The 19,810-nt window shown below is 52.8% G+C and overlaps 9 protein-coding genes across 9 annotated transcripts; 5 read left to right on the top strand and 4 right to left on the bottom strand.

Annotated features, from left to right (window-relative positions):
* Nucleotides 1-471: 471 nt before the first annotated feature.
* CLUP02_15265 (chaperonin 10 kDa subunit) lies at nt 472-1,342 on the top strand (the record flags this gene model as incomplete). Its single annotated transcript, XM_049294189.1, has 4 exons — nt 472-474; nt 638-865; nt 1,147-1,205; nt 1,315-1,342. The coding sequence occupies 4 exons, from the start codon at nt 472-474 to the stop codon at nt 1,340-1,342; spliced, it is 318 nt and encodes a 105-aa protein (XP_049151335.1).
* A 623-nt stretch (nt 1,343-1,965) lies between these two features.
* On the top strand, nt 1,966-5,317 carry CLUP02_15264 (uncharacterized protein; the record flags this gene model as incomplete). The annotated part of the gene is made up of 14 exons (XM_049294188.1): nt 1,966-2,021; nt 2,097-2,195; nt 2,244-2,281; nt 2,333-2,504; nt 2,567-3,313; nt 3,372-3,447; nt 3,515-3,636; nt 3,693-3,754; nt 3,853-4,003; nt 4,139-4,169; nt 4,336-4,455; nt 4,579-4,742; nt 4,825-5,000; nt 5,052-5,317. 14 exons carry the CDS (start codon nt 1,966-1,968, stop codon nt 5,315-5,317), a joined length of 2,280 nt encoding a protein of 759 aa, XP_049151334.1.
* A 1,943-nt stretch (nt 5,318-7,260) lies between these two features.
* CLUP02_15263 (endoglucanase B) lies at nt 7,261-9,333 on the top strand (the record flags this gene model as incomplete). Its single annotated transcript, XM_049294187.1, has 4 exons — nt 7,261-7,287; nt 7,375-7,406; nt 7,471-7,919; nt 8,006-9,333. 4 exons carry the CDS (start codon nt 7,261-7,263, stop codon nt 9,331-9,333), a joined length of 1,836 nt encoding a protein of 611 aa, XP_049151333.1.
* Nucleotides 9,334-9,670: 337 nt separating this feature from the next.
* Nucleotides 9,671-9,907, top strand: CLUP02_15262 (uncharacterized protein; the record flags this gene model as incomplete). The annotated part of the gene is made up of 1 exon (XM_049294186.1): nt 9,671-9,907. The coding sequence occupies one exon, from the start codon at nt 9,671-9,673 to the stop codon at nt 9,905-9,907; it is 237 nt and encodes a 78-aa protein (XP_049151332.1).
* A 1,141-nt stretch (nt 9,908-11,048) lies between these two features.
* Nucleotides 11,049-11,348, bottom strand: CLUP02_15261 (uncharacterized protein; the record flags this gene model as incomplete). The annotated part of the gene is made up of 2 exons (XM_049294185.1): nt 11,049-11,117; nt 11,196-11,348. The coding sequence occupies 2 exons, from the start codon at nt 11,346-11,348 to the stop codon at nt 11,049-11,051; spliced, it is 222 nt and encodes a 73-aa protein (XP_049151331.1).
* Nucleotides 11,349-13,384: 2,036 nt separating this feature from the next.
* CLUP02_15260 (uncharacterized protein) lies at nt 13,385-13,807 on the top strand (the record flags this gene model as incomplete). The annotated part of the gene is made up of 1 exon (XM_049294184.1): nt 13,385-13,807. The coding sequence occupies one exon, from the start codon at nt 13,385-13,387 to the stop codon at nt 13,805-13,807; it is 423 nt and encodes a 140-aa protein (XP_049151330.1).
* Nucleotides 13,808-14,450: 643 nt separating this feature from the next.
* On the bottom strand, nt 14,451-14,750 carry CLUP02_15259 (uncharacterized protein; the record flags this gene model as incomplete). The annotated part of the gene is made up of 1 exon (XM_049294183.1): nt 14,451-14,750. One exon carries the CDS (start codon nt 14,748-14,750, stop codon nt 14,451-14,453), a length of 300 nt encoding a protein of 99 aa, XP_049151329.1.
* A 95-nt stretch (nt 14,751-14,845) lies between these two features.
* CLUP02_15258 (uncharacterized protein) lies at nt 14,846-15,507 on the bottom strand (the record flags this gene model as incomplete). The annotated part of the gene is made up of 2 exons (XM_049294182.1): nt 14,846-14,915; nt 15,179-15,507. The coding sequence occupies 2 exons, from the start codon at nt 15,505-15,507 to the stop codon at nt 14,846-14,848; spliced, it is 399 nt and encodes a 132-aa protein (XP_049151328.1).
* Nucleotides 15,508-15,936: 429 nt separating this feature from the next.
* On the bottom strand, nt 15,937-19,100 carry CLUP02_15257 (SNF2 family domain-containing protein; the record flags this gene model as incomplete). The annotated part of the gene is made up of 8 exons (XM_049294181.1): nt 15,937-16,801; nt 16,852-16,950; nt 17,002-17,274; nt 17,334-17,914; nt 18,033-18,446; nt 18,494-18,586; nt 18,702-18,760; nt 18,818-19,100. 8 exons carry the CDS (start codon nt 19,098-19,100, stop codon nt 15,937-15,939), a joined length of 2,667 nt encoding a protein of 888 aa, XP_049151327.1.
* Between the last annotated feature and the right edge of the window lie 710 nt (nt 19,101-19,810).

Raw genomic sequence — 19,810 nt, 5'->3', positions numbered from 1 at the left:
ATGCTGCTGCGGCTCCGCTCACGGCCTTGGATCAAGCGATTGAATTAGATAGGTAGATAATACTATTCAGAAAAGACTCAATATGTTGGCCTAGCTCATCGTGATGAAGTGATATCACGAGATGTCCCGTCCTGAGGCAAGTCTCAGTAAGGTAGCAACTCATCTTCATCCGTGGATGGTCTGTGTCCGTACGTCAAATGCGATATGGTCGATTGGTAAGTACCTCATTCATCCTCGGCATATACAGCCAATCGGACGATATCCAGGGGTATGTAACGGTGGGGCGTTCGGGAAATCCTTTGGCCGATCGGCCCAAAAAATTGTTGACCTTCTGGAAGCTCTTGGAATAGCTTCAAGGCTTAAAGTTCGTCCCCCGTATCGACTCTACACTTCACCGATCGTCATCCGCCCAATCCCTCCAAACAGACCAAAGTTGCCGCTTTCGCTGTCAATTCCATCACAACAGTCACAATGGTACGTTGGCACCCCTCAATTCTACGCCTCAATTACGGCAGCAGCCTTCCCCTTAAGTCGGCAGCACGACGGGCATCCCCATGTTAGCCCTTGACATTGTCTGCCGCCATTGCCAGCAATGCAACATCTCGCAAAACCATTTCGCTGACAAGACGCATTGCAGTCTGCCTCCTTCCGCTCCATCCGCGCCCTTGCGCCCCTTCTCGACCGCGTCCTCGTCCAGCGCGTCAAGGCTGAGACCAAGACCGCCAGCGGCATCTTCCTTCCCGAGTCCTCCGTCAAGGAGCTCAACGAGGCCAAGGTCCTCGCCGTCGGCCCCGGTGCCCTCGACAGAGACGGCAAGCGGTTGCCCATGGGTGTCGCCTCTGGTGACCGCGTCCTGATTCCCCAGGTACGTTTTCGATCCCTGACAGCAACCTCAACTGCGGCGCCAGTCATCGATCCTACCCGCTTCTCTGCTTCCCTACTTCCGTGACCTGGCCTGTGAAAGGTGGTGACATTCGGGAATGCGCAGTAGCCGGCACCTCTTTACTTGACATCTCTTTCGCCGCATAATGTCGGCGGAAGTGGAAATAGAGTAATGAGATGATGGGGCCGGGTGAAGACAGGATGGGCGATTTAGTTCAACGAGCACAACATATGGATCCGATGGGCTGACAAGATGTGATGCAGTTCGGCGGCTCCCCCGTCAAGGTCGGTGAGGAGGAGTACCACCTGTTCCGTGACAGCGAGTAAGTCTACACCAATCCCTTTACCACACAAACCCTTTCAGCCAGCAATCAGTTCGATGTGTTATACCAAAAGAAAGACAAGGTCACTAACGTAATTCCCTTCACCTAGGATCCTCGCCAAGATCAACGAGTCATAAACAGAGAGAAATCTGCCAGAAACGACTCAAACCATAAAAAAGTGTAAAAGATACCCACGAGGTCTTTGGCGTGTGTACAATACCGTGTATCAAAAGAAACTCCAAAAAATGAGAGCGAAGTAAGGGAGGGTGTATAGCCCCCCGCCCAGTATTCAATTGACCTGGAATATTCAACCAATGAACGCTGGAAAACTGTATTATGGAGGGAGTGATAGGTTTGGCCCTTTGCATAGAGACTTTTTTGGGGTGTGGTGTAATAGTAGGTGTGATTTAGCTCCCGCGAAGTAGGAGTCGGGGAAATGCATAGGAGACGGAGTGGAGGGACTCCGAGTTGAGTAAGAGGAGTGACGCAAATCGTGTCCCTCTCTTCTTTGCTCCTGCTCTTCTTACAGGCTGGAACCGCTCCTCCCTCGGCGGGGTTTGAATCATCAAGAAACCTCTCCTCTCTGCCACCAAGTTTCTCGCCTTGATGCCTCAAGTCGTCCGATGTGATGTTCTCGTAGCAAGCTATGGTTGGCTGGTGTGGTTGCGCTTAGTATAGTCGTGGCACCTGACAACTGACCTCGACGCATGACTGCTGCGAGGAGTTACTATGAGCAAATCATAGACAACATACTACAGAGATGGGTGTATTTCAGGACGCGGCCAAGAGGGTATCTTCATTCATTGAGAATACCTGGTGAACAGTACGACACCATCTCAAGCCGTCTTGCAGAGTTTAGACAATGCTCTACTCCTTTCAGACAGAGTCAAGCGTCTTCAACATGCCAGCTTATCATGACCAAGAAGCTAAAGCGGGCATGGTGTTTTTTCACCGAAAGCACCCGGTCAAGCTTCATGGATTAAGCATGCGGTGATGCCCAGCAAGGGAAACGGATTGTATCAACCATCGTCGGCTCAGGCAGCCCGATCAGAGACAATCCAGAAACCCCAGACAAAGTTGCCAGATTGGGGGATAAGAAGCAAAGCTTTGGCTTGGGATGGTTGTAGAGCCCATCAGGAGAGTAGCAGTAAACAACAAACGGCCACGACATGACGTACGTCATCTAACTCGCCTACCTACGTTGGCGGGCTTGATCCCTTTTCGCCAAGACGGGAACAATCGTTTTGCGCAAGCAGCCGCAGCGCAGGACGACACATCCCTTCTCTCTCGGATGCGCACGTACGAGGGGCACGCGTGCATACCAAAACACGGTGTCTGACTTTTGACGACTAGTGAAAAAGCACCATGGGAACTGGAAAGTTTCAAGTTCTAGGATTCGACCAATGTCTGAGATATTCTGGCTTGGCAGGTTTTGGCCGCGTAGTTCAGAAATGGTGCGGACGCAGCGGCGAGGCATCGGACAAAACAGACAGACATACTCGGTACACAGTAAGGGGGGAGCGAGTTGAGGTAGGCATGTCTTGCTGCGAGACCCGCGAGTGTGGGCGGTGCAAGACAAACAAGCTATTTCCTTCGGGACGGGCGAGTGGGCGGAAAGACGAACCTAATCATCGGTGGATACACAGAGAGGAGGTGCCGCAGTGCTTGATATTGGAATTGCAACCAAGATTTTCATCTGGGGACGCCGCGCACTCTCGGGCTGCGGACCGTCGTACGGCTGTGGGCTGTGGAAACGCGATTGAGGCTCGGCCTGTGCCCGAGTCATTTTCTATCACGTTGATTCCTGTCTCACCAGTGACCAACTCTGCTCGTGTACGCTTCTCGCTGCCCATTGTCCTTTCCTCCCTGGTCACACTTTGGGCAGTGCTGGAATGCTCGTTGATGAGAGAGAAAACGTGTCTGACTGACCATCTACTGGGCCCCGCCCTCCTCAGTGGAGGGAGAACAATAGGATTGTCCTTTTCGGACGCGGCTTTCTTCCCCGGTGATGAATGGGCAAGCACGACCCTGGACGGACAATTCGGACGTAATCAACAGAAAATGGATACTGTATACATAATAGGTAAGAACTTGTGCGGCGGCCACTGGTAGCAAGCTGAGCCTCGACCGTTATAGGTATGGATAAGGTAGATGACTAGGAACCAGGCAGTACGGAAATGCGCGCGATAAACAGAGCAGAAAAAGAGAGCACAAGCAGAAAGCTGAGAGGGGGGAGATACCGGTAAGCGGGATAAACATAATTAAACAACTTTGATCAAATCAAGAAAGAAGCGAGATGGGTGTGAGAGGAGTCGCTCCGAGATTGTGCATTATCCACATGGAAGGTGGGAATCTTACGGGTTTATGGGTTCATAACTCACGGGCCACCACGGTCCATGGTCATGGTCCGCGGGAGAGGTAGTGATGGAGAGTGAGAACGCGATGAATGAGAGTGAGCCGGTGAGGCTCTATGTGAATGAATGTGAGATCCGACGGGTGTCCCGGGCAGACGGTGGATTCCAGCTACATTTTGGCGGGCAGAGAGGCCAGTGAGCCACGAGTCGGAAAGTCTAGACGCTGGCCTGATAGGAAGTCAAGACCACCACCCCTTTTCTTGCCTCTGTGATGTCGTCTCACGGGCCACCAGGGAAAGTCCACAGCAAGGCAGGGATCCGTGGATCATGGATTGAAGAGAGGGAGACTGAGAGAGAGGTACCGCGGAAACTGTGGAGAACAAGGTTGGGCTGCGAGATTTTCGAGGATCTTGTCAGCGATGAATGGGAGCCAGTCGTTTGCTGGTCCTCTTTTCGTTCTGATTCAGGGGTTGGGGGGACATATGGGGGGCATGTTCAAGGGGGGGGCCGGTCCCAAAAAGTCAGTACGCAGTAAGCAACCTAACGCTGCTGAGGGTTGAGAATGCACGTTTGACGCAGTAAGGCGGCTGGGCGGCTGGCGGCTGCGTTTGTGATGTTTAGCTATATTCAGCTGCCAATCGGGAACGAAAAGGGACGACGGTCAGTTCGGATCTAGATTTTTGGAATTCGGATGCGGCTGGAGGGAAAGGGGAGGGGAAAAAGACGAGACGAACGTCGCCTCTTCCTTCTCGCGTGGTTCATGTGGAATGTCCCAGACTTCATTGGCGACAACGAAACAGCGGCTCGGGACAGGTTATACGGAGACACCTGACAGGCTTGACTGGTGGGATCTGGAGTGGGCTTCTTGGCAGGGCGTGACGCCTGGTCACCAACTGGTCCGCGACGAAGAAACAAGACTTTTTTTTTGTGGTTTTTTTTCTTTCGCTGTAATGTAACCTGGGGAAATGATTACTGGAGTGCGGGAGTGAAATCGAATGAAAACTCATCACAACTCACAGTTGAGAAGAGAATGGGCCAGGACTTGGCTGGACTCTTGGAATTTCTGGATCTTGGTACACTGGAGAAACTGGATCGAGGAGTTGCAAGTGGGAAAGGCTCAAGAGTTGATACCTGGTGCCGGGACATGCGTGGCTCTGGGTCCCTCGGCCCAGTTATGTGTTTAGTACGTTACAACTTTGCAGTTCAAGCTTACCTGGCAGCTTAGTTAATTGCTGTTAAGGTGCGTTTCCCAGGTTTCAAAACAGTTTGCCTAAACGTTTTAACCTTACTGTGCTCGGTGTCATTCCAGAACCCCTTCGCTGGTGCTTGAATGGATTAGCTAATGCATCTCAGCAGACATTCGATGCACTCTGTAAGGTATGCACAGCAGCGTTTGAGGAGGCAAGTCAGGAGTTGATTGACTTGTCTCTCCTCAATCACGGTTCGTCTCATTTTCTCGATTCTTTTTCAGACTAAGATCTCAAGTGACAAGATTGTTTCTTCTTTCCCCCTTCCGTGTTAACACAAGCACTCTCCAACCCCCTTCTCCAAATTGTTCCCGCTACCCCTTGCGCCAATCAGTCAACGAGACGATCAATCGACGCAGCCAAGCGAAACCTCTCGGGCGATAGACATCAGAAAGACGGGCAAGCTAGCCGGCCCAGCCCATCCCAGCCTGCCTTCTTCACCTTTTCGAGACAAAGTGTCGTTGGTGTCTTGGTCAAACGGCCGAACTTGTGGCGGCGGAGGCGGAACTAAACACGAGTTTAAAAGCTGAAGTGCGAGTTATCTAGCTGATGACAGCCTCCCTCCCGAGCCCCTGGGTGCCCCTAGATTTTACGTTCCGGTTCGCCTCTGAGGTATCACAGTGAGGTACGGTTATCTCCTGTAGTCACACTCGCGGGAGTTGATTGACGGTATCCGTATTGACTCGAGTAAATCCCCCCTCCTTCTCCTGAACCCCGCGCGTCACACGCGAATCTGCACCTATTCGGCTTTTCGAGATGGGCCGAAATGGTTTAGTGCCAGGGGAGATCGACGAATCTTAAAACGGCGTCTGAACTTTCGGCTCTGCGCGTTTCCATTGCTCGCTCTCTGCTGAGGTCAGAGGCATGTGTGCACACACACGTATCCGTATCAGCACAGTACGTCGTTTGGTGGGAGATTCTAGCGTGACAACGCCTGGCTCCAACTGCAGCTACCGGGCTTCTTCTTCCTTCCATGACGATGATCCGGTCTTGGTATTCAGTGGGCAGACTCCAGAAGGGGCGTTGCAAGTCCCTAGAGTCCAGACTGTGCGCGTTGTCGGGGGACTCGGGCACTCGGGGAGGAGAGAGAAGTGGACGCGGCTATCCATTCGGTCCCGCAAACCACGGACCCAGGGCTGAGGGAAATGCCTCTCTGATCCTGTGGTATGGTATGATAACACCGCGCGTCTAATTCGTTGTTCGGCTCTTGGTCGATCACTTGGTCTTGTTTGCTCTCTGTGCCTTGGAAAATCCTACGCAGTAATTCCCCGAAGGCGACGGCAATGGAACTAGACAGTCACCATGGCTAGGTACGTAGCCATTAGGGCGGGGCGGGTTCGGACGACGAGGGCAAGAGGGATGGATCATGGATTGGAAGGATGGGATGAAATCCATGGAAGGGACGATGGGATGGATGGCAAGATGGGAAGGAAGTGAGATACCAGCGATACGTACCCCCAAGTGCCCCCAGTAGCGCTGCCCACTTCTGTTTCATCTTCCCATCTCCGTTGTCCCCACTAACGCACGCCACGAGTCCCTGCAATATGAACTTCCTCTCTGTTTGTCAGTGGTTTTTCTCTTGGCAAGGGCCCAGGCTTCTTTCCTGTTGGTCAGACTGTTTTTTCTTCTCTCTCTCGCTATTCACACTTCGCTCCTCTCGGGCAGAATCATCTCACCACCACACACATGCACACCCGTATCTGTCTCTCTCTTCACGGTATCTCGCTGCTGTGCCCCCTCGCCCCCTCGCCCCCGGCACCATGATCTGACACCCCATGGCTAGCTTAGGCAGGCAGAAAAAGACTGAACAGAGGCAACCCTCCAAGGCAGATCCCGTATACTTTCCGGCTGTCTTGTGGGAACTCAACCAACCCAGCGGCGGCAATTTGTCTTGAAGCATGCCTTTTTCGGCAGAATGACCGCGCTAGCGCACCACCCAATGTAACCTGCAAGACGGGAACTGGGGGCAACTTGGCGGCGCGGAAGAGGCACAGATAGTACGGAGTAAGGTGACGAGAAAGACAGAAGTCACAAAACTCTCTGTAAAATGGACACTGAAGTAGTGGACAAGGCGAGTGGGGGTGGTTGCCAACAGCCAACTTGCTGCCCGTTGCTACTGGTACCGCCCACAGTCCACAGCCCGTTGCCAACTGCAAGGTACCAGGCCGCCCGAGATGAGAGATGGAGAAAGCAACCAAACCAGGGGTGTCTATGGCCTTGCAGGAGCGGAGCTGCACGTCTAAAGGGGGTGCGTGCAAAGCGGTTGAGCTTCTTGCTGAACAAGAGTGCCACTATTCGCTTCCGCCCCCAGCTAGTGCTTCTTCCAACAGGATGACGGAGCCTCGGAGAGGGTCAAGGGCACTATGGAGCATCCGTAGTGCAACTGTGCAAACCGCTGCCGCCCTCCCTCCTTGCTACGCAGTAGCCCGACCCTCTCTCGCGGCTCGCCCTGTCATGGACCGCTGGGGTTATGGACCGTTGGTTGGTTGATATAAATCCATCTCGGTGCCCTCGATATCGGGCCGCTCCCTCTATTTGTTTCTTGACCCCATCGCGTTCTGTACACAGCTGGCCGCTGATACCACACTCCCTTCTTGTTCGTCCTCTTTCTTGAACGAACTTTACATTCATTATACCCACCAGAGCCAAACAACTCTTCGTCAGTTCGTTTGCTCCTTCAGTCTCTCTCGTCCAGCACGAAGTCACTGTTGAACAGTTCCACTCCTTGAACAAGGCAGAGCCAAGCGCTTACACCAAAGCAACAAAACCACCAACTACATTTCAGTCCTTCATTCGATATCTTCGATTTCGACTTTCTTCAGCAGGCCTGCTCTCAGCTGTACACAGAAACCCATCTTTTTCGGACCTCGACGTTCTTTCTTGCACAAAAAACGCAACATCTCATCTCAGGATACCCAACTTTCAACCCATCAAAATGAAGTTCTTCACCACTGCCCTGGCCATGGCTGCCGCTGCCAACGCCCACACCCTCATGTCCAAGCTGTACATCAACGGCGAGTCCCAGGGTGATGCTACCTGCATCCGTATGCCCAAGGAGGGAGACACCGCCACCTCCCCCGTTGCCGGTCTGACTAGCGACGACATGGCTTGCGGTAAGCTACTACCATGCCTCCGTCCAGCAACAACGAGCTTGGGCGCTGCTCACTTTGATATTCATATTTACTGACATCACCCACAGGCAAGGACGGCCAGATCGCTGCCGCTTACACCTGCGCTGCCCCCGGCAACTCCAAGCTCACCTTCGAGTTCCGCCAGTGGCCCGATGCCCGTGCCGAGGGCTCCATCGACCCTTCCCACAGGGGTCCCTGCTCCGTCTACGTCAAGAAGGTTGACGACATGACCACCGCCGCCGCTGGCCCCAACTGGTTCAAGATCTGGGACGAGGGCTACGATGAGTCCACTCAGCAGTGGTGCACCGACAAGCTCATCGCCAACAAGGGTCTTTTGACCGTCGAGCTCCCCTCTGGCCTTCCCGCTGGTTACTACCTCGTCCGCACCGAGATCCTCGCCCTCCACCAGGCCGTCAGCCTTCACGACCCCCAGTACTACGTCGGCTGCGCCCAGATCCATGTCTCCGATGGCCCCTCCGGCGCTCTCGAGATCCCCTCCCAGTACTCCGTCAGCATCCCCGGCTACATTGACGGCTCCGAGGCCGGCAACAACTTCAACCTCTACGACAACCCGCAGTACCCCTACCCCATCCCCGGCCCCGAGCCCTACAGCCCCGTCGGCACCGCTTCCGCCAGCGCAAAGTCCACCTCCTTCGAGGGCGGCGTTCCCTCTGACTGCCTGATCAAGAACGCCAACTGGTGCGGTAAGGCTCCCGAAGCCTACACCACCCAGACCGGCTGCTGGGCCGCTGTCGACGCCTGCTACGCCCAGGGCAACGTGTGCTTCGACTCCGCTCCTCCGACCGGCGCCGCCAACTGCTACGTCTGGAACGACAACATGTGCAAGGGCATCTCTGCCCAGTGCACGGCCGGCAACTGGCAGGGCCCTCCCACCATCGAGATGACCGCCAAGACCGTCGCCGCCCCCGGCGCCATCCCCGCTGCCGTCAACCTAAACCTCCTCGGTGGCTCCGCCAACACCGCCGCCGCTGCCGTCGCCTCCGCCACCCCCTCCAAGACCGCTGTTGCCGCCTCTTCCTCTGCTCCCGCCGCTACTCCTACGGCTGAGTACGCCGCCGAGGACCCTATCGCTACCAGCGCGCCCGCTGCCACTGTCGCCCCCGTGACCTCTGCCGCCCCCGTTCCGGCTTCCACCTCCGTTGCCGCCCCGGCCGCTCCTTCCGCCTCTGCTCCCGCCTCTGGCGCCCTTGTCCCCTCCACCGACGGTACCTGTGGTGGCAGCACCGGCTTCACCTGCGAGGGCAGCACCTTCGGCTCCTGCTGCTCCGCCGCCGGCAAGTGCGGCAGCAAGATTCTGCAGTGCAGACCCTCTTGCGGTTGCCAGACCAAGTTCGGTCTCTGCCTCGAGGCCCGCAGCCTGACGAAGAGCAACTAAAGCAAGCAAGCTTAGTTTCTTCCTGACCCACACCAACCTCTCCATCAAACTACATCACGACATCAAAACAACATTAGAACGTGATCATGACGACGACATGAAAGAAACCCCCTTCTTCCATCAGTGGATTCAAAAACTTCCTTCGCTTCGCTTCGCTTTTTTCTTCGACGAGTCTTGCTCTTTTTTTGCAACATGCACCTCGCTTGCATCATTTATCTTCAACTAGGGGGTGGAAAAAACTTTTGGGGTTTGGTGACAACACATACATCACGGCCGGGTTCAATGGTGTTCTTTTTTGCGAGTGGGAAAAAAACAAATTACATCGGAACAGGAAATCATGGGCATTGCTTGGGTAACTTCTGGTGTTTTTTGTCATGTGCCATTCTTGTATATAGTGTACAATTCGATCATAAACAGATATGGATCTTTCAAAGTGCCTTTCTGCCTCTGTATAACGGCATGTGAGTTCGGAATCGTGATTCAATGTGTGTCAAACGTCTATAACTACATGCAAGTGTGGCCATCTCCTGAACCGAGAGACAATGACTTCGACGGATTGGTATTGTCGCATTGATTGGGCCATCGGCTGTTCTTTGGAGGAGCTAGAGTTTCCCTCCAGTCACAGATATGCATATCCCTACAACTACGTAGTTATCGAAAATATAGTTGCTTGCCAGTCGGTAGTACGAAAGTATTCACTGAAGAATACAGAGCAACCGCGGGCTAGACAGCAACAATGACGTCTTCAGTTGTTTTGCGATAGTCTTGGGTTGAAATACTATAGAGAAGAATCCTTGGACCATCCATTACCTTATATATAAAGTACCCTCCCGGGCGTTGAGGCCTTCCAGACGGCGAAGTTTGTTTTACGGCCATTTGTTAGCCCTTTTACACTCGTCTTCTTAGCTTGTCCGTCATAAGCTCAGTCTTGAACACGTTCTACTCGACTCAAGCATGGTTGTCGGCTCGTCGCCTTGGCGGATCGTTTGTCGTCGAGGTACCAACCGCCTTGATCGCGAGTATTGATGCAGGATTTGAGAGGCATTTTCGTAGTCTCGAGAGTTTGGCGATTTTGAATAGCGAAGACTGAGAAGGTGTGGCGTTGGACTCTCCCTTTGTTTTTTTCCTCTTGATTCTGTTTTCCCATTCTTCCCGTTCTTTGCAGTCTACGGAGTACCCGCAACGCGGAAGTTGCTTCGGGAAGGCTGACTTGTGGTGTATTAATAGACTGTGAATAAAGTTATCCCGCCGGCTGTCTGAAGTTGTTGCGCACCTCATTGTTACTCGTGACACCTTGAATCACGAGACGGATTTCAGATGATCTAGGCACTCAGTATACGAGCACTCGTTGTTGTGAGATGAACTTATTGTGAGACCCAAACCGTTATGGTTGGTTATGAAGAATGTCTATTGTAGCGCCGGGTGATCTAGGAGGTATTGTTTACAGAAAGAAGTAATATCCAGCAACGCCATCCTGTCATTCCTGGCCGCTTGTTCATCCTTCGGTACTATTGAAGAGTGCCTTTCCAGTCTTGCATGAGTCGTTGGATTCAACCGCTCTTTCAAGCTAGCTGACCGTGCCACCCAATATGCTGTCGTCCCCCCCCCAAATATGATGCAAAAGTTCGTTCAAGGAAATCAAAGTCGTCGCATCGTGACTATACCCCCATGATGTAGTTGTCAAAAGTCCAAGGTACATGTATACACGGGCATTCTTAGGGAGTGCAGCTGAATCCGAAAGGGCTCTTTTTGCACAATCCCGAGGTGACGCGAGTGCCGCCAGGCTGTGTACAGGAGAGATTAGCCCATGCGAAAGGCCCGAGGCTTTGCCACTGATCTGGTAAAGGCCGGGTTGTACTTACTGAATCCTCGCAGGTGACTTTGCAGGCTACGCCGACGTTGTCCTTGGTACAGCTCGGTACCTGGGTGCACTGGCTACTGACTGTTGGGGACTGGGCCGCGGCCTGGCCCACGAGGATGGCGGCTGCGAAGACGAAGAGAGATTGGAAATGCATGTTTGTTTCGTTCGGTTTTGATTGTGAGGATGGAATGATGAACAGCTGTAGGAGGGTATAGTTGGGTAAAGAAGACGCAGAAGGAAACTCGGAAAATAAAGACGCGGTTGTCGTCCGTCTTAATGTATTCCTTCAACGACTCCTTACTTGTCTCTTTTCCCCGTCAAGTCATTGTTACTGCACGGCCTGATCGGCATCAAATTCCTTGATGAACGTGTAACGTTCGGTATCCCACATGGTGGATTTAGATTGAAACTTCTGCTCGCAATTTAGAGTTTCCCCTGTTGAATACTCACGGTACTATACCGTGAAGCTTTATTATGGTATGTTTAGGTGCGCAGAGGCATTATCGTGGCCTTGGTGTCCGCTTGCGCGTTGTGGCTGGGGGGTGTCATGCGAGTCATAGGGCTGTCGACTCGGCTGGGTATTTGGAGTGGGATCTGCTTCAACGGGCCAGGAGCTAGGGGTTTCCGAAACCTCGGAATTCTGTTTGTCCATAATCTGATTCTAATTCAAATTTTGTGGTATCTACTTGCTTGTACTTTGGGAACTTTGTTCATTCTTGCAAGAGAGACTTTGACTTCAAGATGGATGATGGGATGGACCTCCTCCGTATTGAACCCCCAGAAGACGTCCAGCGGCAAACTCACGCAGTCACTGAGGCAAGATGGACACCAAGCCAATCCTAAATCGACTGCCAAAATGGAGAGGAACTTATATAGGCTCGCGACAGCCCCCTTAGGAATGGTCTATGCGGTGGGATCTTTAGCTCGGAATGGTCACCAAGCCCACGCGTGAACGGCACGGCTGCACATGACTCGGCTTCCGACAAAGTTTCATGTAGACGAACGCCTTTATTCGCCCCGTCTGTTTCGTATGAGAAAGCTGAGGGTCTCACGCGCAAGTTCCATGTTGCTCGCGGGCCTCCCGATCGCCTTGAAAGCTTGGGCTCCGTGCAGAGGTTGATGCTGTTGAACGAATGCTGGACGCACAGACATCATGGGATTGGAGAGCCGGATGAAAGTGCCAGAAGTAGTCGGTGATGTTCGTAACAATAGCTTTGAGGGTCCAATATAGCTTAAGCCATGCTGAGGTATGAATCAACGTGGGCCGTACTGCTAATGAGCGCTGATGAGCCACGCCACTGCTCTACGAAGCTGCTGGTGATAGAATTAACTTGTAGGGCAGCTTCAGCACGTCCTAGGCGTTCAAATGAAGGTTTGTCGAGCAATTGTTCCTCTCCTCTTAGGGAAGTTCTTCAAATGATGGCTGGGTATTCACCGATAAGCATGTGTCGAAAGTTCCGGTCTCTTCTGGCATTGAAAATCTAGCGACCAAGGATCTGCCGCACGTCAAAAAGAGCAGAAGATGGCGGACACGGGACGCAATATGGGCAAATCTCTGTTTAGACAGCCTTCCGTGTGGCATACACTCCAGCATCCCGATCCTGGCAAATGTTGAAGCCCCCGTCTCCGTCAAACCCATCCCGGAGTCGTCCCCGGTGAGCACGGGCCACCCGCCTCCGGCCGGCCGATCTTGGCCCACACACGGCAGAGCTTGTCTCCCAATCGGGTAGGAGGCTGATGGTACGTAGCCATCTTTGGCATGCAAGGAGGGGGTTACCTACCACCCTACCGAGATGTCGTCACACCTCCAGACTTGATGGAGGGGAATACGGGAGTACATCAGAATGGAGAAACCTAGTTTATTGCAACGTTTTTCATCCTCGTCAAATACAGGAGCACATATAACCGCCAACTACGCGGACAATAACTTCGGCCCGATTCATATCGCCATGAGCGGACTGCGACTCCCCAATATCGACGACTTGATGGTAACAGCAGACAACCCTTCGACAGCCGACGTATCAAGAATGGGTCACGAGCGATGCCCATCTCTGCACAACTATCTCGTGCGCTACGCCTGGGAAAGGTAAAGGTAACACCCCACGATACATCCTCCCAGTTTGGCGGCGAAAAGATTGGCGGGCGCTGGGAATGGCGGCCATATGGCGACGCCCAGGTAGATATATATATATGATATCAGCATTGGACGGCTTGTGCGACGCCATCAAGACAGGCATAGTGGGCAACGATAACGCCGCCACAGGCCAGTCGCACTCTGAACCTTTACTCACGCCCGCTGTGCTTGATACGGCGTCAGTGCCAGACGGCTTTGCACGCGCCTTTCTGACCCGTGCGCGTCGGTCTCGATTCCGCCACGTTGCTCCGGGCCTCGCCTTACCTCCCGTAGACGCAGCCGAGTCCAAAGCATTGCAGCGCTTCGTACAGCAGCAGCGACCGCGGCTGCTGGATATCCCCTCAATCTGCCTCTTTCCTGTCGCGCAAAGGGGGCTCGAGGCTGATATCACTGGGTCGCTCAGCCCACTTCTAAGTCACTCGAATCTATCCCGAGTCCCCGCCGGTCTCTACGAAGAGTTCGAAACGAGGAGTTTGTAGCTGGCGCAAGCAAGAACGAGGGGTATTTCGTCGAGGCAGGCAGCGTCGCCAAGCTCTTCTAGCATGGATACGAGCTATTTGGCGGCGACCAGATCTGCTTTCACCACCTGGAACGCTTTCTAGATTATTGGCGCGGGCTAGTTGACGAGGATATCTGGCGTGTAGGGCCGCAAGGGATAGAGGGCTCTATTGAGTTGTATTGTATTTTATGCATTATGTGCGTAAAAAAGCTCACCGTTTATAAATATATCTCTACATATGATTTCCTTTACGTAGTATGTAGTAACATATACGTATCGCTTGAAATTGACAAAGTAATAGTACCCCATGATACGCGTAGAGCTTTTGCTGGAAAAGGTACCCCTTTATGACGTCTAGCCGCACCACCAGCTACATATCTGAAAGGTTGTGAGCAAAGTGGCGGTGGGCGGGCGGGCGGTCCGCCATGAGAAGACGGCTACGCCTTCGCCAGTAATCACTCCCAGCAAATCACTATAATGACCAGACGCCGCTGGATCGGGCTTTTAAGTAGTCAGGCAGGTATCTTCAGATCCAATTCTTATGCAAGTCTGTGCTCTGGTGGCTCCGTGTACAATGCTTGAATCCGTTCCAAATTTGAAAGCCTCTCAACCGCTCTCCCTCTTTAACAGCTCCCTCTCTCATCTCCAGGGCAAGAAATGCAGCACTGATAACTCTTGCCATCAAACGTCGCCGGGAGACGTCTCGGCACAAAGGTGCCTGGAGCATCACAGACGACCTGGTCGCTGTAGATGCCTTGAGGGGAACCGCCGATCCGTGTGCAGAGTTCGCGGGAGTGGTCGATCCAGGCTTGCATGGAGATTTGGCCGCCGTTGGGACTGCATGATTTCCGGGTCCATTGGCAGGTTTTGGCACTGGCGATGGCCAGGGATGAGGCCACGGTGAGGAGGAGGGTGAACTTCATTTTGGGTTGTTCTTGAGGTTATGGCCTGAAGGAAGATATGGTTGGGTTTTCAGAGAGGACTACTTCGAGCTGAAGGGATGTAGTATCTTGCGTTTTCAATTGAAGTTGCTGAGTTGATGTGAAGCAAGGGCTATGAGCTGTTGGCTGGTGGTACGGATACATCCTCTGAGGGTGAGACATGACGATGAGTTATATACCCCTGATATGCATCTGCCTGAAGCAATGTAAATAGCTTGTAATTGGTACAAGTCTCTCGTGATCGCAAGCTCGGTGTTTACGCTTCCCCGTACGCTACGTTCTTTCCCATCCCTCCCGATGCAGTGTCACTTATCCGTAAGACGTACTAGTTTAAGGTTTCATTTAGCTCCGTTTACATTCATGACTCGAAGCCGAGAACGAGTAGGTCGCAATGTAGAGAGGGTAATTACAACTGAGCCATGGCCCAGCTTGCGGCCCACCGCAAACGTATGAAGCGAGTATCCGTCCTCGTATTGCTTAGATCTGTACGGATGTAGTGGAAAGTATGCCAAGTGGATAAGGTGCTAAGAAGAATCTCAGAGTTTCGGATCTGCCCCATGAGTTGTACTCTGTAGTAGATTGGCCTCCTCATATCATCCTTGCACAGACCACTCTGCGGCGGTCTCGAGTCCCGACAATCTGGAATATTCCGTGGGCGAGATCCCCTGGATATTGGGATCGGACTGGACGAAACTTGGGTTGAACCACCTGGCCAAAGCGTGCTGTTTGCATAACTCATTTTGAGTTCAAATGGGTGGCGAAGCGATTATGGTCTATTTCGTACTGGGAGTTTTCTGCGAATCCTGACTAGCGAGAAGAGTTGTAGGAGTTATGATTAGAGGTAGGAAGTCTTATAGTTAGTTGTCTGAGGCCTCGCAATATACTCGGGTGGGTAGACCGTTGTGAAAGCGCCGGGATTGCAGATAGGTAACTTAAGAATATCTTTTCCTGTGGTTCTAAAGTTGATGGAGGGACTGTTCCATATGTTTTGCGGTAATACATGCAAGGTTGAGCCACCTCGAATAATGTCTAAAGCCCTTCTTGGCTCTGAATGAGAAATACAAGTATGGATACATCATGTTGCTCTAGCAATGCCTTGCCGCACATCGAACTTTCAGACGAGTCAGACTTCTGACTACTTTAGCACTGCGACCTCCTTCAACGCTCTTCAACCAAGCAGCTTCTTCACATCCGCCATGCGGGTCTCCTGAGTCTTCTTCCCCTTGTTCTTCTCTTGGAACGCCTTGCCGACCAGCGTCCGCTTCTCCAGCTGGATATCCAGCACGCGCTCCTCAACAGTCCCCTCCATAACAAGACGCCACACAGTTGTAGGTCTCTTCTGACCCAGGCGGTGCACACGATCCACTGCCTGGTCCTCAATGGCCGGCGCCCACCAGCTGTCTGCAAGAATCACCGTATCCGCCGACACTAGATTGAGACCGACGCTGCAGACGGCCAAACTCGCGAGCATCACGCGCGTCTCCGGGTCGTTGTCCAGGGCATGAATTGCGGCGTCTCGTTTCGGCGCCGTCATGGAGCCATCGATGCGGGTGAACTTATAGCCGGCCTCCACGAGTTGGTTCTGAATGATAGTCAAGAACGAAGTCCATTGCGAGAAGATGATGACCTTGGAGTCGGGATTTTTGGTTGTAGCCTGTAGAATCTTGAGGAGAGCCTCGGTCTTGGAACTCTTCGCGTCGGCATCAAAGTTCTCATCTTCCTCTTCGCCGCCCTCCGGGGCGGGCTCCAGAAGCGCGTCTTCATCGAGCTTGTTACGACACATGGGACACTTGCCCTGCGTCTGAATGACCTTTGAAATACAGCCGCGACAGAAGACATGCTTGCAATGCGTGATGACAGGGCCGCTCAGAGTATCGAGGCAAACGGCACAGTCTTCCTGGGTTTCGATAAAAAGACGAAGCGCCTCTTGGAGGATCTTGGTGTTTTCCGAGTTGAGAATAACGACAGATTGGCCTTCGAGGGCCTCAAGAAGATCGGAGATTCTTTTGCGGCAGAGCGTCCAGTGGTTGCATCTGAGGGAATGTTAGGTAGGGCCGATTCATTAAGAGCGGGCAATACTGACACCTGACGAAGGCGGAGAAGGCGCTCCAGTACACTTTGAAATTGGCCCTTCCCGCCAGTGTTGTTTTGGTACTTTTCAAGCGCAATTTGTGCTTCGGACCTATGTTGATGCATGAGCTTGGTCCCTCAAGTGGTAACACGGGCGACTTACAGCAATGCTTCGTACTTGCTTTTCTCGTCTGGCCTGAAGGCAATGCGGTGGACGTATTCCGTCTTGGGCGGAAGCTTCAAGTCGACGAATTTCATGTCTTTCTTGCGTCGCAGGCAGAGATCTCGCATTAATAGCTGTAGGAGAGCCTCTGCCGTCTCGTTCCCTTGGGCAAGGGGCCGTGCGATCACGCTGGTGAAAATGGCAGGTTGCTCGACGCCACCGTTGATTCCAAGGAACTGGAGCAAGGACTGGAAGTCCTTGATACTATTGATGCTAGTGACAGTAAGCCTGAGTATGCTCAGTTTGGTTGAATCCATCCACGGCACACTTACATTGGAGTTCCGGTCAGGACCCATCTGGATTTAGCGTTGAGCTTTCGACAAGCTATGGCAGCCTTGGTCTTTGCGTTTCGGATCGTGTGACCTTCGTCAAGTACGACGCGAGTCCAATTTGTGGCGACAAGGGGTGGTAAAGGTGCGATGGCCTTTTCCTGGCCTCCCTCCTGGGCAAGCTTGTTGTAGCTGGTGATGACAACTTGATACTTGGCCAACTCATTCTTGGTGGCCTTGTTATTTCCATGATAGGTAAAGATCTTGGGCAGATGCTCCTTTTTGACATGCTTGCGGATCTGTTGATCCCAGTTGCTCATGACGCTCAACGGAGCAACGATGAGCGTCGGACCGCCCCCTCCAGTCAAGATCAAGCTGATGAGTTGTAAAGTCTTACCAAGACCCATGTCGTCCGCTAGTATGCCACCCGAAAGGAGCTTGGGTGCACTCTGTACCACGAAGTTCGTGGCCATATTGTGGTACAAGTTACGGCCGTTCGGATGCCATTTCCACAGTTGGACACTCTCCTGAGAGCCCTTAGGAGGCATCTGGGGGTTCTCTTTCGACATCATCCACGCCAGACCCTGTGTCACGATCAGCCAAAGTGCACTGTGACCCTGAAAACTCTCGATACGTATGAATTGAGGGGGGAAGGGGCTTGTAGCCCGTAGACCAGCATGCATAAAGCTCGAGAGGGCTCACCTGTAATTGGTATGGCAGTAATGTCGACTCAAGAACGGCGGGCTGCTCTGCCATCGGCATTTTGGACAAGAAGTCCTCGTCCATTACGAGCGACTTGACGGCATCACCGCGTGGACGGCTCGAAATTGCCTGACTGGCTTGGGCCAGGTCCTCCAGAGACACCTCTGGCTCAGCAGGGTTCAACCCAATTGTAGACTGGCTGCCCTTGATGCCTAGCATCTTTCTCTGCGCTTCTGCCTCGGCTCTCGTCTGCTTAAGTTCTCTAGCCTTGAGCAGTTTGTCCTTCTTTAGCTTGTCCTCCAACGCCGAGCGGTCGACTGGGTTGCTCGAACCATAGAGCTGTAGACGAATGGGGCAGTCAAACATGCCCTTCTCCCCTGTAAGAATAGCTTCTATTGCGATCTCATCCCGATCCTAGCACAGGATTTAGTAACGATTAGATGTTGGATCAAAGTACGTACAACGTATGGCGCTAGCTTTTCAACTACTTTGCGTGGAAGATGGCCGATCTGGGCGCCCATGACGTTACACACTCGGATGGCATTGCGATCATACTATGGTCATGTTAGATATCTGACGGCAAAGACGAAAGCTCAAATTGGAAAATGATTCTCTGAGCTTGTGATAGTTGTGATTTAGTACCTGATTACTGGGTTCTCTCATACATACGACCACCTCGCCTGCAGAGGCATATCCATTGTAGTAGCGAACGCCGACAATCTTGTTGTCTATAATATCGGATCAGCATACTGGGAAAACCCCTACGAAACGCCCAAATGCCGTACCGAGAATCCCATAAAGTTCTCTTGGTGGGCCATCCGGAGCTTGGGTCAAATCGACAAGGTCGTCATCGTTGTCAATAGACTGAGTCGAAGAGCGAGGAGCAAGAGCACCTGAGCTCAAATGGGGCTGGGAGCTTGATGGGGTATTTCCGTAAACCCTGCCGCTGGCTGGACTGGGGCCCAAGCGATGGCTAGCCGGCCTTTTGCTGGGTCGTTGGACGGATGAGTCTTCGCCATCGCTACTGACAAGGTCGATGACAGCGATGCTGCGCTTCTTGGGTGGCATCCTCAATGTCCGAGCCCCCGGGCTCTGGGGCCGTATTCTGGGGCCGGATGGGTACTAATTCGTGAAACAGAAGAGCGGATTGGGGAAAGCTGTCAGCTAAGGGAAAGTGACAGGTTGGTACCGAACGATTCCAGATCTGGCGTGCCGAAACTGGGTAGGACAATTGGGACCTCTCACAAATCGAACCAGACGCGATAGACGCGTCTCTCGCGTACCCGGAGTGATGGGATCGACACAGGGATTCTCTTACACCAGCAGCATGAGGCTGGTGCTGTGGCTGAAAAGATGCAAGCCTGTGGCTGAGTCATTCTCCATCTGGTCACCTCGTGCAAGCACGCCATCGTCAAAAAGACCCACACAAACCAATCACCGTGAGTTGCAAAATCACGACATCTCACGTGACCTGCCTTCGGGCCCGTCTGGGTGGTCTCTGGCCAACGACGACGACTCTGCGGCTCTTGCACCTTCACAACCTCACTTCATTCATATTTTCTTGTCTCAGGTAATTCTGTGATGAATCTGCTATCTTATGGTACCCAAAAAACATACGGAAACGCGGCAGGTTGAGCTCGCCGACGGTATCTATCCACTATATACGGTGGATAGAGCATTCATGCCATCATCATCCATCAGTCTACCGACGAGCGCTCTGCGGCTCTCGGCATCCCTCAATTGTATATCAAACAGGATAAATCCAAGTTCGGATTGTC

This window comes from Colletotrichum lupini, chromosome 8 (genome assembly GCF_023278565.1).
Source record: "Colletotrichum lupini chromosome 8, complete sequence".
In the NCBI taxonomy this organism is placed as follows: Eukaryota; Fungi; Ascomycota; class Sordariomycetes; order Glomerellales; family Glomerellaceae; genus Colletotrichum; species Colletotrichum lupini.
The sequence above is the reverse complement of the archived record's forward strand: the minus strand, read 5'-3'. Positions and strand labels throughout refer to the sequence as shown.